The following is a 17,105-nucleotide window of genomic DNA, read 5'->3' as shown; positions in this document are numbered from 1 at the left end:
TCTCCCCAGTCCTGCCTATTCAGAATCTAGCCTCACCTAGCTTCTGGAGCGTACCAGGCTCGAGGCAACTTTAAAGGCGAATCAAGTGCCAAAGGCACCGAAAAGCCTACCCCCAACAAAGAATTAATCCCCACCCGGGTTTGCTCCAAAAATAACAAAGGCAAAACAAAAAACGAGTGTCCGAAGGAAGAGCAAACGCTCAGCTAGACACTCCCCTATGCTAGCTGGGGAGAGCAGCAGCTAGTGAAATGACCCACACACAACACACAAACACCTGTACCCAATCGTAATTAACTCAATCCCTTTCATTCCAATCCCGGACGAGCCCCCACTTTGTTACGTCCCCCGGAAGGGGTCTAGGCATGCGAGTGAGGGGACCAGTAACAAATGAGTCCAGAACAGAATACAAGGAGAACAGACAGGTGCTTTTAGTAAAATAAAATAGTCTTTATTATAAATAATCTTAACATAAAGAGCTGGCAACGCCGTTTTACCAATGACACTTGGAAAAAGGAAAAAAGGTTACAACGACAAACAACACAACAACCAAACAAAAACTCCACACCACGAGGAGGCACTTCCAGGGGCCCACAAGCTCACCCTGTCACTAGCAGCAGCTAGCTTTACTGCTGCCGAGGCCCACAAGCCCACACTACTCACGTAAAGCAGCTATACTGCTTCCACAACTCCACACTTCAGGCAGGATAACCACACACCAAGAACACAAAGCAGAGACACCAGAGAACACCACCCTGCTCACAGCTCATCTCCAGCTTAAATAGCCTCAGAGGTGATTGTTGACTGGATTCAGGTGGCAAACGAGGCTAACCAAGAGCAGCTGTGTCCTGGGGAGAGAGGAGAGTGAGAGAAACAGAGGGGGTAGGAGTGGCAACAGAGGAGGAGGCGGAGAAAAACACCACGCCCACACAAGGGCAGTTTCAGGAGGCCCAGCTAGGGCCGTAACACATGTTTATGCTATATTTACCAAATGTGGCACTGTGCATTATTGTCAAACATCTCGTCTTTGGGCTTGTCGGTCCAAATTACATTGTTCAAGAAGTCCTGTGGTTTTATTCAGATGAAACTTACCAAACCTAAGCCGTGCTGCATGTACATAACCTACAGGACAACCTAATGTAAAACTCCCAAGAAAGATAACTACACATTGGATCAACGCAGCCCGAAACTATAGTGATTACACTATTCAGTTGATTCCTCCTGTCTATTTCTGGGTACCTTTTCACAATTTTTAAATTTATCAGTGAGAGAATAACAATCATTGTCTCAATATGAGAATAATAATCATAGCATCAATATAAGGACTCACAAATGTCAGCAATTTTTTTCAGAAACAAAGAGTGGGCACAAGGGTGGGAAAGGTCCCAGCATCTTATTTGTTTCTATGAGGCACCACCGCATGTAAAACACTGGGACAAAATAACTTGATAATTAACACATAATACACCACTCACAAGCATAAATGCAATGGCGTCGGCCACTTACATAGCTTACATCGTAGGCTCCACAATGTGTCCCAGCAGAAATCTAAATCAGGCCTTATACGAAACACAGATTAAAATTGGTAGACTCACAGGAGTTGACTTTAGTCTTTGGCAGGAAGTCATAAAACTTGGCCAGGGTTTGTAGGTGGAGGGTGGGAAGCCAGTTAGAGATAATATCCTGTTTTTGCACTAGGAACTTTTGCCAGTTAAGGAAATGAGCCTAGATGAATGTTTCCCTGTGCTTAAAATTTTTCAGTGAAGACACACATTATGCTTATTGCATTACACATAAAAATGTATTACTTTATATGCTCAGTATTTTTATTGGATTATGGGCATGCTATTGCATTACCAGGAGGCAGTTATTAAATTATCAGTTTCTTCTGTGACTTTTTGGCAATTTTTTTCAGTGTTCCACAATAGAACATAAATGGGAGACTTTGAACATCCTGATGTTGTGGGACATAACACAGAACCTTGTAGATTATAAAGTTTGAAATTATTTCTGCTGGCAGGGAGCCATGTAGGGACACCAGAGGGTGGAGATGGATTCTCTGGACTGAGTCTGCCAAGAGCTCAGCTGCTGCATAAAGAATGAGCTGCAGCTGTGAAAGGCCAGCTAAAGCCATGTTTTACATAACAGTATTGGGGTTAAAATCTGGGTGTGGAAAAATGATCTAGATTTGCTCCCTCTGTCTTCCTAGTATTGCTCTCGTATTAGTGATGCTAGTTACAGTCTGTATTTCCATCTATCAGTATGCAGTGCAGTTTAAAAGAGGAGGCATTCTGGTGTAGGCAGGATAGCTAGCATTCAGTAGCAAAGAACAAATTTGTAAGCTTCTTTTGTTAATGCTGGTTCTGCTGCCTGTGGGAGTTGATGAATGTCTGATTATCTAAATGGGCGATAAAACACAACAATACAGTAGAAGATGGTACACGTTAACAAGGGCTTTAGAAGTATTTACTCATCCATCCAAATCACTGAAATCAGGTGTTCCAATCACTTCCATGGCCACAGATGTCTAAAATCAAGCGATGCAGAGTGCTTCTACAAACATTTGTGAAAGAATGGGTCGGTCTCAGGAGCTCTGTGAATTCCAGCGTTGTACCATAGGATAGGATCCCAGTCGGTATGAAATTTCCTTGCTATGAAATATTCCACAGTCAACAAAAAAGTGGAAGCCACTGGTGAACGACAGCTATTCAGCCATTAAATGTAAAGCCACATGAAATCACAGAGCAGGTCAGTGGATGCTGAGGTCACCAACTTTCTGCAGAGTCCATCATTACAGACCTCTAAACTTCATGCAGACTTCAGATTAGCTCAAGAACAGTGTGCAGAGAGCGTCAGGAATGGGTCTCAATGGCATCACCAAGCGCAATGCAAAGTGTCAGGCTCAGTGGTGTAAACAAACACTGCCACTGGATTCTAGAGAAGGGGAGACATGTTCTCTGGAGTAATGAGTAACGTTTCTCCGTCTGACAATCCAATGAACGAGTCTGGGTTTGGTGGTTGCCAGGAAAATCGTACTTGCCTGACTGCATTGTGCCAAGTGTAAATTTTGGTGGAGGGGAGATTATGGTGTGGGGTTGTTTTCAGGAGTTGTACTTGGCCTATTAACCCCAGGGAAGGGATATCTTGATGCTTCAGCATGTCAAGACATTTTGTACATTTTCACAATCCCAAATTTGTGAGAACAGTTTGGAGATGGCCCCTTCCTGTTCCAACACGACTGTGCACCAGTGCACGAAGCAAGGCCCATAAAGATGAGTGTATTTGGTGTGGAAGAACTTGACTGGCCTGCATAGAGTCCTGGCCTCAATCTGCACCTTTTGGATGAATTGGGATGAATTAAATAAACCCAATAATACTTAAAATTATGAAAGACTTGGCTACTTTGAGTGTGCTCAGTTATGTTGGTTGATTTTTATTGCTCTAGTACTTTTAATGCATGTACTGCAGTGTGATTATTTGTACTGACTCTATGTAAAGCCTTGACTATACTTTCCACATCTAAGAAACCACATCTAAGGGTCCAGTCGGGTCTGCAAGTTTAACATAAGTTTAATCAGATAGTAAGCACAAAGGTCTGTGTGGAGGTCAAGATGCCTGCCTATTTTTGTGACCATAGAGACTTTTATGTGAAGAATTTAGATCACAGTGCACCAACTATGCTTGCACCCAAAGTAGCGGACTTCAAAAAAGTATAATAGGACCGACTACTCGGCTGTCAGGTCTCCAGCTGTTTGTGTCCATGACCAAATATCCAAATGTCTACATACCTGGCACCAAAAAATATGTTTCTGGATTTTTTTCTAGATATTTTACATTTATTTTGGGAAATTTTTAATTAGCATTTGTGGATGCAGTGTCAGAATTTTATTGTGAGCCAATGGTTGAACCACACCACCTTTCTGAAGGGACGTAAGAAGCACACAATATAAGTTGTCTATTCACACCTGCTGCGTATTAGACAAAGTAAGAAGTCATTCTGTACTAATGTTTTATGTAATTACGCAGGTGGCAAGTAGAGGGATAGAGTAGAGAGAAGAATGATAGTCTGACTAGAAGGCTTCCTACATATGAGCATGTGTGTGAGTGAGCAAGTGAGTGTGCTTACAGGGCTGTTGAGGATCATGAGGCACTGATCGAAGTGGTGATGCTCCATGGTGGAGTGGCAGTACAGCTGGGCCAGTGGGTGGTCACTCCTGGAGAAGAAGAAACCGAGGGTGAATAGTGTGCTCCCACGCATGCATATATGATCATGCACACACCTCTGTGACTCATGCTCTCTGATGTACCTCTGTATGTAGGAGTTATTAACTCCTCTGTGGTCCAGGTCGTGGCAGAGTGTTGCAATCATTAGAGCCAGCACCTCCAAATCACTCATATAGCTCTGTTAGGAGATGAATAATACATTAAGGCAAGGAAGGAAGGCGGGGAAAATGGCAGCAGGTTAACAGATGACATACTGCCTCCACAACCAAACCAGAAAATACAGTTGTGTACACAATGCTGTTATAATACACTTTTGGCAGTATGGGTGCTCAGCATGCACCCTGGAGTGGACATCAAAGCTGGTTCTGCATATGACACAAAAGCTTTTATGCAGCCAGCTGCCAATTTTGCAGACAAAAATTACTAGTTTTTATAATGTGAATCGTTACATGTTTCCAGAATAATTTTTGCTCTTGGCAGTGTGCTGGGGTCCTTCAAATCTGTCTGATCATCCATAATAGGGTAAATCATATATAATTCAGTCTATTAATTGGAAATCATGTAAAACTAACAATCTTTTTTAAAAATACACTAGCAAGTGCATTTTTTTGCTTTTTTTTTGTTGTTCAAGGTTGTATTGTTGTGAGATAACTCAGACGTTTCAGCAAGTAACTGCTGATTCAGAACTACATTAGGGATAAATGTGGTAGAGTAGTAGGTGTGCAAACGGCATGGGCATTCTGGAATCCTTGCCAAGGATTCTTAATTGGAATTTAGGCTCTTTTTAAGAGAGCTGGTTTTTATGGCTCACCTCACCTCAAAAAAAGCCAAAAAAAAAAAAACCCCAACAAAAAAAACAAAAAAACAAAAAAACAAAAACGCACAAATAACTGAAAAAAGGTGAATGAGGGGGTGGTAGCATTTTACTTCATTTTAAGTTTTAGACTTTTGTTTTGGACTTTGATTTCATATTAAGTTTGATTAAGTTTGAGGTTTGATTTGAACTTGTCAGGCAACGACTACCGGTACTTTTTACATTTTAGGACCAGAACTACTTAGTGCATGGTCTAAGTAGACCATGCACTACACAGGAGAATGGTTTGGGTTAAAAAACAACCATTCACAGCTTTACTAACTATCTGAGACAGCAAAGTTCTTGCATCTGCTAAAATATTCTCTATTGTTTTTCTTTACCTCAGTACAAGTTCTGTACAAGAGGACATTTGACTAGTGTCACATTGCATTACTACACATTAAAAAAATGATATTAAAAAGGTACACTTTGCTTTCAAATGTAGTAGCAAGTGGCTCTGACAAACTGTAAATATGTAAAATGACAATAAAACATGTTGGATTACTTACAAAAAAAGTGGTTGCCCTTTGCAGCAAGATTACTGTTACTGTGAGATGCTTCGGAACGTGACAAATACTCGGTATGTTACGTGTTGGGAATGAGAATGCTCTGGGAATCAATGACTATATTTTTTGACTGCACTTACCTGTAAGTGCCCTGACTTGAGGAGCACAAACATGCACTGGGCTGTGTTGAAGGCATGTCTCCAGTTATGATAGGCCACATTCTTCCTGTAGTTCTTCTTAACACTCATAATCCACTGACATAAACTCTGCAGAAGAGAGCCAGTGTCATAAAAATGTTGCAAAGTAAAAGCATATACAAAATTTTATTTGGTTTTGTTCTTTGCATCACCTGATTGTAGAGAAAATCATTCTAAATTGACTGCTATTTGTATGCAGAATACTACCCTGCTTCTATCTGTCTGAAAGTAAGTTTCCTACAACAAGGGACACTTTTCTAAGGGGTGAAAAAGGCTAAGGCCACAGCAACAGCAACCAGGGATAATTTTTAAATTTGTGTCCACTGAGATACAAACTATGGCACAGGTTAAAATAAAAAGGTTTGACATTTATGTCCATGTTATGATCAATAAGATCTTACTACACTCAGTGTGGTTTTAATGTGCTGAGCACTTAGAAGATGACTGGCACAGACAGCCAAGCCATCATGTCTTTACAAACTAATACTAGTACAAACTAATTTAAGTTAAGATAATAATAATGAATTATAAGTAAAATTATTCTCTACAGAATTTATGCTAGAGGAACAATGTTTTTTCAAGAACACAACACGCACAATGGGACCAAAAAGAAAATGAAAAACAAACTAAAGCAGTACGTCTTGATGCATTCTCAATCATCCAGGAAAGTAAATCTCCAAAAGTTGAATCTGTTCATCTGGACGTAGCGTTTTGTGGGAGAAACGTTTTGTCACTCATCCAAACAGTACATGCAAATGTACTGTTTATAAGGTTTGGGGAAACCTGCAGTCAGCTGAGACTGAAGAAGTCACTTGGATGAGCGACAAAACGTTTCTCCCACAAAACGCTATGTCCAGATGAACAGAATCAACTTTTGGAGAAACTAAAGCAGTACATTGTAAGTGGGGTACAATTTTAGCAATTGAAAGTAAAGGCAAATGTGACAAGCACAGGGTAATTTTCTTTGCCATTTCCGAAAGTGAACACTTAGCAATAACAAAGCAGAGAGCCCTGATGTGCTGGCAGGGTGCTAAGCTGCACGCTCGTCATGACCACACTGTGAGTAAAACTAATTCCAATCTGAGGCACCACGAGAATCCAAATTATTATTCATCTAATCAAATCGGGGCTCATTTTCTCTATAGGAAACATTATAATTTGATCTCAGACTTGAATGAGTGTCTGTACAATATTAAACATGTTAGGATTGCAATCAAATCATGACTTGGTGTGCAGTTCAGCTTCCAGGGTGTGATGCTCTGGGATGGCCAGTTTGTCAGCTATTGGTGTGAAAGTTAAACTGACAGCCTGCACTGCTGGAGGGCCATAACTTCCTCCAGTCAAAGTTTCTTTTTGTGAGGCCTCTCCCCGCAGGCACCCAGGGGTCAGCCACCAAGAGCACATAAAGGTGGAGAGCCAATCCTGCCAGTGATCTGCTGATGCTGGCGCCAAGGAAAAGTCAGATGAGCAGAGAATTGGGTTTAACAGACAGCGATAACAGAGGGAAACTGTGTCAGTGACTTTTGGAGGGGTATTGTTTTATGTGCATGATACTGTTGTGTGATACTGTTGTGTGATGATACTTCTTCAGCTGTAAATGCATTTATTTGTCTTCCAACACATTTGCTCATAATGTAATGGTTTAATGTTGCTGACAAAAAGCAGGTTGATTTTTTTGCAACAGTTCATCATATACACTGAAGATAGTTGTCATTTTTGTGGTTTCTGTGTTGCCATTTAAAAGTCAAACCTTCTACTCTGAGTAAAATATCTGTTGTTGCACAATAAGAGCTACTTTAAGGCTAGTTCTCTTAAGATTATGAATGGTTTGGCTTGCAGTGCATGTACAGTAGCTGAGCCTTTAAAAAAACCAAAAAAAAACCCCAAAACGCTTTAGCTCTATTTGAAACGTAGGTCACGTTGAATGAGCTCCAGTCACCTCCTGTACAAGCTGTATGCCAGTATTGAGCAAGACTCACTGATCCACCTCACCAGCATTAACAGCAAAGATATCAGAATGTCATTTGGACTATATAAGTGTGGCCTATTGTTTACAAACCTATATATATCTATCGAGAGAGAGAGGGAGAGGGAGAGAGAGGAGGATGTGGAGGTTGAAGGCAACAGATAACGAGTGCCTCCAGCAGATCCCAGGAACGACATCCCAGATCTCTGTCCACAAGAGCATAGTCCTGGGAATAGCAAAGAGACTGAGCAGGACCCTCAAGCTCCCAGGACTCTGGTAGAGGACCTGACATTGAAGGATAAAGATCATCCTCCATAAATCACTACCTTACTAAACCCGTTTGTGAGTCCCACAAATCGCACAGGCTATCCTGGGTAAGGGACCAGACAAAGAGGGATTCAGAAGACCACTATGAGCACAGCCCAAAGAAGGGACATGGGACCTCCTGTAGGCCTATCACCCGTAGGAGGTGCCGTAGAGGTTGGGTGCAATATATGTCGGGTGCCAGTCAAGGGTGGAGACCCTGGTGGACTGATCCCCCGACTACCGAGGCTGCCGACTGGGACATTGAACGCCACCTCTCTGGAACCTGAGCTAGTGCGTGAGGTTGAGAGGTACTGGCTAGATACAGTCAGGCTCACCTCCATGAACAGTTTGGGCTCTGGAATCAGTCTCCTGGAGAGGGGCTGGACTCTGTGGCAGACTGGAGTTGCCGTTGGTGAGAGCCGGGTGAATGGAGTGGGTATCCTGGTATCCCCCAGCCAGTATGTTGTTTTTTTTCCCAGTGAACAAGAGGGTTTGTTCCCTGTGCTTCCAGGTCAAGGAACGGGTACTGACTGTTGTTTGCACTTATATGCAAAATGGTAGTTCAGAGTACCTGGTCTCCTTCAAGTGCCTGGGTGGGGTGCTTGAGGATGATCCACCTGGCAACTCTGTCGTCCTACTTGAAGACTTCAGTGCTCATCTGGGCAATGACAATGAGACCTGGAGGACGTGACTGGGAGGAACAATCCTTGACCTGAAACCAAGCAGCGTTCTGTTACTAGACTTCTGTGCGAACCACAGTTTGTCCATAATGAACCCCATGTGGCACCAGGTCAGTGGTCAATTTTGTAATCATATCATCAGATCTATCAACTGATCACCCCCTGGTAGTGAGTTGGATTAGGTGGCCGGGGAGGACGCTGGACAGACTTGATACACCCAAATGTATAGTGAGGGTGAGATGGGGAATGCCTAGCTGAGGCCCTGGTCCACAAGAGCTTCAACTCTCACCTCTGTTAGAGCTTCGGCAACATTCTGAGGGAGACTGGGGACACTGAGTCCTAATGGAGCATGTTGAGCACGTCCATTGCTCCCGATGTTGTAGGGCTGTCTTGGTTAACATGCCTTTGCAATGTCTTGAGGAGATCTGGGGCGGTACCTCTGGATTGGCAGATTGGGGTGGTGGTCTCCATCTTCAAGAAGGGGGACCAGAGGGTGTGCTCCAAATATAGGGGGATCACACTCCTCAGGAAAGTCTATGCCAGGATGCTGGAAAGGAGAGTCCGTCAGTTAGTCAAACCTCGGATACAGGAGGAACAGTGCGGTTTTCATCCCGGTCGTGGAACACTGGACCAACTCTGTTTTTATTCTGTGGGAGGTGTTCTGGGGGTATTTTATATCTTCATATTTTGTACTGGATAGTCTTTGGGTCACCTTTGCATAGTCTGCAGCTTGTGTCCTCTCAGCTGTGGTAGACTGCTACCACTATGGATCTGGTGCTTAGGTCTTGTTTTTGTGTGGCCATGAACAGAGCCAATGTGCTGTCCTTTATACTGAGTTTTTCTAGCCACTAGAAGTATTTCATGCTGTCAGTCATTTCTTCTATGTGTCAGTGGTATATCCCATGCAAGTGCTTGGTCGTCCATAACTGCTTACCGTCCTGTCACTCTCTCTCTTCAGCTGCCTGAGGCATTTTGTAGCAGCTCAACTCAGGCTGCCATCTTCCTAATTTATTTGTGTATGTTCAGTGTTTCATCCTGAATTGTAGCTTGGACACTCATTAATCCTTGACTTCCCTCCTTCTTATGCGTTGACATAGTAATAAGCTCCTTTTGGCAGCTTATTATTGCAGGGTATCTGATGACTGGTAGGATGTATGTACTGATGGCTCAGATTCTTTTCCGAACACTCAACTGGCTTCTCAGCACCTGTCTTTTTGGCTGTGGCTTAACTTAGTGCATATTCATCATGGTTCCTGTTGGCCTGTGGGATACCCAGGTAGTTGAAGCTGTCCTCTATATCTGCTATTCTCCCTTCTGAGAACTTCACCCCTTCAATCCGGATCACCTTTCTTCTTTTTGCAAACATTCGGCTGGTGAGGTGAATCAGTAAGTCTACTGGCATAGAGCTTGTACAGGAGGTGACTAGTGGTCACTCAGCTTGACCTAAATCAGTACTGAATGTATATCTGTATTCATTCTTAATGATGAGCTGGCTTAGGTGGTTGAGGCCTATGCAGAAGAGCAGTGGGGACACAGCATCACCTTAGTTGCCTCTGAAACAAAGGCCTGAGTGGTATTTTTAAAGCAGGTTTGCAGTTCTCATGGATTTTAATGGAGCACATGTTAAGTCTAGCCTGTTTGGGTAAAATCCCAGGTCAGTTCTTACCGTGTACTTCATCTGAAAGTTTTGGACCAGGTTGAGGTCAACAAACAGCCGCACAGTAGCCAGCGTGGTTTCAGTATCGGACAAGTCAAAGTCACTGAAGCTGAAGTCCAGAAGATGGAGCGACTGAGCTGATGGAATGGTTGCTAACTTCAAACACACACAGAATATATACATGCAAACAGCAGGAAAAACAACAGGCTTCAAATTCAAAAATTCTGCATTATTTAGTTGAACTAAAGACTAATAATTACATAGTAATCAGATTCAAATCTCAATTCTTAATTCTGTTGCTGTTACAGAAGCAACTTTAATTTAAAATGCAGTTACGAGGTTTGCAATGTGCCAAATATACAGTATGTAGCAACCTCTTGAGTAGAGAATGTACCAAAATAATCAATTCTGTGTCCTAGTTACCAAGTGACACATCCTCTCTCTTGTGCCCAAGGGAGGACACTTAATCAGGCTATGCTATTAGTTCAGCCAGTTTGCTATAAGGAGAGGGGAAGAGAGCAGGACCCTTTCAGATGGTCAAGCAGTGCCACTGTTAGTGCTGGTGGGGAAGATGGGCTGCTCTAATTGGTTCATATTTTAAGAGGTACCTTGAAGTCAATGGGCCAGTTAGATGCTACAAATGAGCTACTCAAAATCACTTGGAATATCCTTTATTCTTTTTTTGGTTGATTTGTGGGGTTCATTCATACACGATTTGCTCAAAAATATTTAAATTCGACACAAAATACTAATAGTAGAAAGAATCATATTAATGATCCAACTCTAGAATGAAGAGAAGTATATATTATCACCAGATATATTACCACCAACATTATCAAATTAAGTGCTAATGTCCCCCTAAACAAGACACATGGATTCAAAACTCCATCCGTCCGTCAATTCATTCTCCTCCATGTGTTCCAGGGGGATACTGTGGCATTACAAATCCCACTGATAGATAGATAATCTATCCAGCATATCCTTAGCATATCCAAAACATGTCACCTAAGAGGAATCCAGGATATGCCAGAACCATCAAAAGTGGCTGTTTTTGATGTGGAAGAGTAGCCACTCTAAGCCTCTCCCAAATGACTGAGTATCTCAGCTTATCTCTGAGATACTCAGTCATGGATGGCTGTAGCTCAGGTGGTAGAGCAGATCACCTACTAACTGGAAGGCTGGTAGTTTGATCCCCGTCTGCTTCAGTCTACATGCCAAATATCCTTGGGCCCATGTAGATCCCATACTTTCTTACTGATTCAGCCTAAGATGTTATTTCTACACAAAGCCTACTTCTTCTTTCTCTTAACAACATCACCTGCCTGTGTTTGTGTTTTTCCATGCTAAGTGTATAATGTTAAATTAATACATTTCAATTTACTTCAGCTACCTGGAGTTCCCGTGATTCTTCATCTGCAGCAGAGGCATGATACGACAAGACCTGCAACACATGTATTTGTAAAAAGATGAGTTTTGCAGAAATAAAAGATATGATTATTGCACAAGTATTGGATTTTCTGTAGACAGCACACTTACACTGCCTATATTGCTGTTCTCTGAGAACAGTCTGTAGTCTGCTTTGTGGCAGCACTCAGTTTGCGATTATTTCAGCAAATACAAATATGTCTGACTGACTGGACATTCTGCATGACCTTTCTTTTATTTAGCAGGCACAGTGCATGTTAATGGACATCAGTATAAAAGACAAGATGTAAACATGCCATGTTCAGAGACTTTTGGAAATTATAAAGAAAAAAAAGTGGGCTCTGATACTTGCAGGCTGTCAAAATGAAATGGACAGCTCAACAGGCTTTTGACAGGCTATAAAAGAAAAAAGTGGCACTACTCATCAACCAGATGTCAGTCAAATCCAAAATAAAAAAGAATCCATTATGAAGAGGAGTACACTGTCAAACACAGCAACTGAATCTTGTGTTTACTATTTTTAGTTACCAACAGATGAAAATCCAATCAGTGTTTTGTGCAGTGCTTGTCGGTCGGGTGGACCTTCTCCCTTCTGAGTCTAGGAAGCTCCTTCCAAGTCCAACAGCAGTTGGACCAGGGGATTGGTATAAAGCAATCGATCTAGCAGATGCTTCCTTTCATGTGGCCATAGATCCGGACCGCAAACAGTTGCTGATATGTGCATATGCATTCAACAGCATAATCCTACAAATTCCTGGTGCTGCTGCCTGGTGAAGTTATCTTTTTGCTCCCTACATCTTTACGAAGATAGCATTAATTCCTCACTGAGAAAGGGGCACCTTAGCCTTTCTGCATGATAGGGCTCATAGCAGCTTCAGTAAGTACGCCTTTCCCTGTTAAAGCTGTATCACTCTCTGCTGTGTGCATTTCCCCCAGTGTAAATGATACCACCAATTCAAAGGAGAGTGTGTCAGCGGAGCTGTTAAAGGCCTGTCAGTGGCCATGATATGCAGAGATAATCAGTCTGGCAGCTTTTTCTCTACAGGGACCTCCTCTCTCAGGTGGGAGGAGGGATGATCCACCCAGAACTGTGGCGGCTGTCTACCATTTGAGAGGTGAAATTTATAAGGGTCAGCCCCCAAGTGTGGGGGCAACGACAACTCATTTCTCTCCTTTAGGGGACAGAAATCATAGTCATAACATTTCATTTTGCTGTGTGTTTCTTGCACTTGATGCATGCATGTTGTCTTGTTAATTCTGGATCCATACACACTACAGCTCTTCTTTTTGTTGATACTGGATCTAGGACCCTAAAGAAGATCAGAGAACATCTTCTGATACGTGTCATGGTCCTGGGTCTTCGACCCAGTTTTTAAGGTTGTTCTGGACTCTTTATTCATTCTTTTAAATGTTTATATTCAAATTTTGTATTAGTTTTGAGTTCTGTATTTCACTAGTGTTCCAAGTTTGTTATTTTAAACTCTTGGTTCTTGTTTTATCTTTGTTCCCCTTCGTTTCCAATCTATCTCTGTCTCATCTCAGTATCCTGTCATCAGTGTCCCTGTGTTTATTTACCTCCTTTCTCCCCAGTCATGTCCCTGTTTCTACCTGGTCTCTCTGTGTTCTGTCTCTGTGAATACCTTTGTAGTCTTGGCCCTGTGTTTTCTCCCTTCCTGTTCCCATGTTCATCTCTCTGTGTTTCGTCCCTTTGTCTCCCCAGTTTGTACTGTCTCGGTGTATGTTCCCAGTCCCAGTGTCAACTTCACATGTCTTAGTGTTGAGTTTCTGTGTGTGTGTGTGTGTCTGTGTCAGTGTTACTTCCTGTTTTCTTTTGATAGTCTCGTGTCTTGTGCATGTGATGTTCTGTTTGCTTCCCCTGTCTTGTTAGTTATGATTCTGTTAAGCTGTGTTCTCCAGGTGTGTCCGCTTTCCTTAATCACCCTCCTGTGTGTATATTGTTTGCATCTCCCTCTGTTCATCATCACATTCTCCCTCATTGTGTGTGTGAATTCAGTTTGTTTGTCAATTCAGCTTGTTGTTGGTCTGTAGTCAGTTGTTGGTCTGTAGATCCTTCCATGCTCTGTTATAGTTTAGCTTTTTTCCCATTGCCTTTTGTGCCAGCAATAAAGCTGTGATTTCTAGTTTTATCCCTGCCATCTGCCTCTCGCTACATGGCAATACAGGTGAATTTCTCAGAGCCCATCAGTTTTTAATTAGACATGTTTTTTTGTAATATTTCAGCATCATGTGGCTTTAATTGGAGCAAATTTATTGACTGCTGTTTTATTACAGAAGCCACGTGTTGTTCCTTCTTTTGCCCTTAAACATAACATAACTGGCTGTCACTGTTATAACTGATACAAATTTACAAATGAAGAACTTTCACTGTAGCTTCTTAGCTCAGAATGGAAGTGCATTTTTATGAAAATGTCATTGTCTCACATATTCTCACATATTCACATATGTGAAAACACAATGGCATTCTCCTAAAAATAAGAAGAGCTCCTTTGTTTTGTTCAAGCTTAAAAACATAAAATAGTGTGATTAATGGCTCAGTGAGAACATGACGAAGGACATGGAACAGGGTTATCCATTTTGTTCCTACTCATGCCCTGCAGCAAACATTGCAAAACTTATTTCTCCCTGCCTGTAATCCAGTGGCTGCCTTTCATATGCTTTCAGAACTGTCCACATAAATGTGTTGTTGTGTCATCAAAGCCTCCCCACTGCGACAGTGATCTCTTTTAGAATCAAAAGTGTGTCTGATGTCAGGTGATTGCTGACACTGGAACTTGGACAAAAATGTTTGTTCTATTAGAAGTGCTCATTGATCCTCTCTATGTGGAAGAGATATTAAATATTAAATTATGTCTTTGAAGTCCAGAAAACATGCTGTGATTGCTTGTGTTTTAGGACAGAGCCAACAGTTAAATGTCACAAAAGATGAATCTGCTCACCTCCTTATCAACACAACTCACTGCTGTGCCATCTACAGCAACTGAATGGTGTCCTGACTCAGAGTCCAAATGTCCAAATGACCGGTGTTCATTTTGGATTTGTGGACAATTTTGACTAATTTGAAATGATTTCATCTCCTGTTTGTTGCATTTAAAATGTAATATTTTTCAACATTTTAAGGCTACAGCTGTCTAATACTTGTGAGGTTTTAACTCATGTTTACAGTTCAAAGTTCACTGGTAACTAACTGTCATCACCAGCCAACCAGCTGCTGAGTCAAACACCGACATCTGGAAAATGATCCACATTACATCGTGTGATTTTGGGCATAAAGAAGAAGATCTGATTGCAGTCTTTTGATGCAGAACAAATTAAGATAATTCTAGCGCTCCAAAAAAAAGTGGAATGTAAGTGATTTCAGATGCAGTTTCTGTGATTCTGCAGTGAACTAAGGGGCTGACAGCCATCGATAAATGCAGTTTTTATTATAAACTTTGAACAGCCCTTTCTGTTCTTTCAGCTCACCAAAATTAACATCAGCTTAGATACTTGTGTCTCCAACAGAGAGATGAGAAGATACCTCAGGGTTTCACTTCACTAAAAAAATGAAGGAAAATCTCAGAATACTATATAATATTTTTATATAGGACATGGTTGTCATTCCTTTTGATAGCAAGATGAAATTCAGTTGAATGTTACATTACAAGACCTGTAATGATTAATAACCTGTAATAACAAGGAAAATGAGAAAACATTTTGCTTTTAAAGCTTTGAAAACCACTTGCACAGTTGTGTGACAGAGAAGAAGGAATGGCTCAAAAACTTCAGGTCACCTTCCTGCCCTAGACCTAGAAGTTTGCTTTAATTGGCATGCACATTTGAGCCTATTTAGATTGCAGAAAATGCCAGTGTAGGATGTTTTTTGGTTGTTTTCTGGGGAGAAAAAGTAGTAGTTCTAGAAGTCACATCACATTCATAACTGTCACAAAATATGAGTGAGAGAGTGAGTCAGGTGGATTGTAGGCTACAATGGAAAAAGAACATTAAAGCTAATGCAAAAAAAAATATGCTTTTCATACAAATTATTTTTACTCATCTAGGGAATGTAGTGTGAAAGACTTTTTTTCCCTTGAAAAGTATTCATGTGAATTGAAGTTCTACAAAGATTCATTTTAGTGAAAATGGGGCTTAAAATTCCTTTTTTTCCCGTTCCTTTATTTTTTTTGTAACATCTTTTCAAACCACTAGTTGAAATGATGGCGTTGCAACTGCAAATGCACAGGTTGCTAACAATAAGAAAATATACAATATCCTTCTAAGAGTTGGAAAGGAGGAGAAACAGACTTGTACAATATGTGTGTTTATGCTAGGGCTGCCACGATTAGTCGACTAGTCACGATTACGTCGACTATCAAAATCGTCGACGACTAATTTAATAGTCGACGCGTCGTTTGAAGCTTTGTAAGATCCCAAAAGACGCAGGAATAAGTAGTAGGATTTAAGAGTGTAATAACGGACTGAAACAGAAGATGGCAGCACTGCATGTACAAGAATGCCAGCTGCCGTTAAACCTGGAAGAAGAAGAAGCTGTGTCCGGTATCATAGCTGTGTCCAAATTAAGGAACCGCATCCTCCTGTGCCCGCATTTGTAGGCCATTTACGTTACACCGACACGACGAAGACCGTCCACATTCGAAGACTCCGACAAATGCAGCTGACAAATGCGCCCTTCATTTCTCCAGATTTAAAGGATGGGTCGGGTGTATACTTCGTGGCCCAACCTATGCCAGAATTCATAGCGCAGCCCAGCTCAGTTGTCAACAATGGCGGCAGCTAGTTAGTTTTAATATTACTCTTATTATTCTTTCTGGGTCACAAAATAAATGTTTAACATATTTTCAGGCAAGAATGTAACTGTGTAAACCTCAAATATCTGCTCAGTTTATCAAGACACCACATATTTTCAAAAGCGCTCCGACGTTTTCGGAGACGTCTGTTACCCACCAGCTCGATAGCTAGCCGGGGTTCAAGGCTCACTAGAGCCGGTGAGAACAGCGGACTCCTGACAAATCGTTTTCAAACCCACCGCCGTCTTTCGCTACTCAGGTTAAACATGATATATAATACACTTAGATAACTTAGAAATGTTATTGTTTGGCTTTTTTAGTATTTTATTTGTTCCTGAGTAAATCGGTTTGGCTGAGATTAAAGTTATAGTTTTTACACAGCTGAATAAACGTCAAGCAGACAACTGATTATCAGAAGTGTGAGATGCTCGAGAATATACTCCGGTGTCCTGTTATATTTTAGATAGCAAGGAGCAGACGGCTGAGTTT

The 17,105-nt window shown here is 41.6% G+C and overlaps 1 protein-coding gene across 5 annotated transcripts in view; it reads right to left on the bottom strand.

Moving 5' to 3' along the window:
- pde5ab (phosphodiesterase 5A, cGMP-specific, b) overlaps positions 1-17,105 on the bottom strand; it is a 110,126-nt gene that overhangs the window by 13,330 nt on the left and 79,691 nt on the right. For all 5 annotated transcript variants that reach the window (XM_063470286.1, XM_063470289.1, XM_063470287.1 and 2 more), the window contains 5 exons: positions 11,777-11,827; positions 10,396-10,542; positions 5,721-5,846; positions 4,305-4,399; positions 4,124-4,211 (listed from right to left, as the gene is read on the bottom strand). In XM_063470286.1, coding sequence (XP_063326356.1) covers positions 4,124-4,211; positions 4,305-4,399; positions 5,721-5,846; positions 10,396-10,542; positions 11,777-11,827 — 507 coding nt within the window. The remainder of the gene's footprint in view (positions 1-4,123; positions 4,212-4,304; positions 4,400-5,720; positions 5,847-10,395; positions 10,543-11,776; positions 11,828-17,105) is intronic.

Source organism: Pelmatolapia mariae, linkage group LG3_W, assembly GCF_036321145.2.
Source record: "Pelmatolapia mariae isolate MD_Pm_ZW linkage group LG3_W, Pm_UMD_F_2, whole genome shotgun sequence".
In the NCBI taxonomy this organism is placed as follows: Eukaryota; Metazoa; Chordata; class Actinopteri; order Cichliformes; family Cichlidae; genus Pelmatolapia; species Pelmatolapia mariae.
The sequence above is the reverse complement of the archived record's forward strand: the minus strand, read 5'-3'. Positions and strand labels throughout refer to the sequence as shown.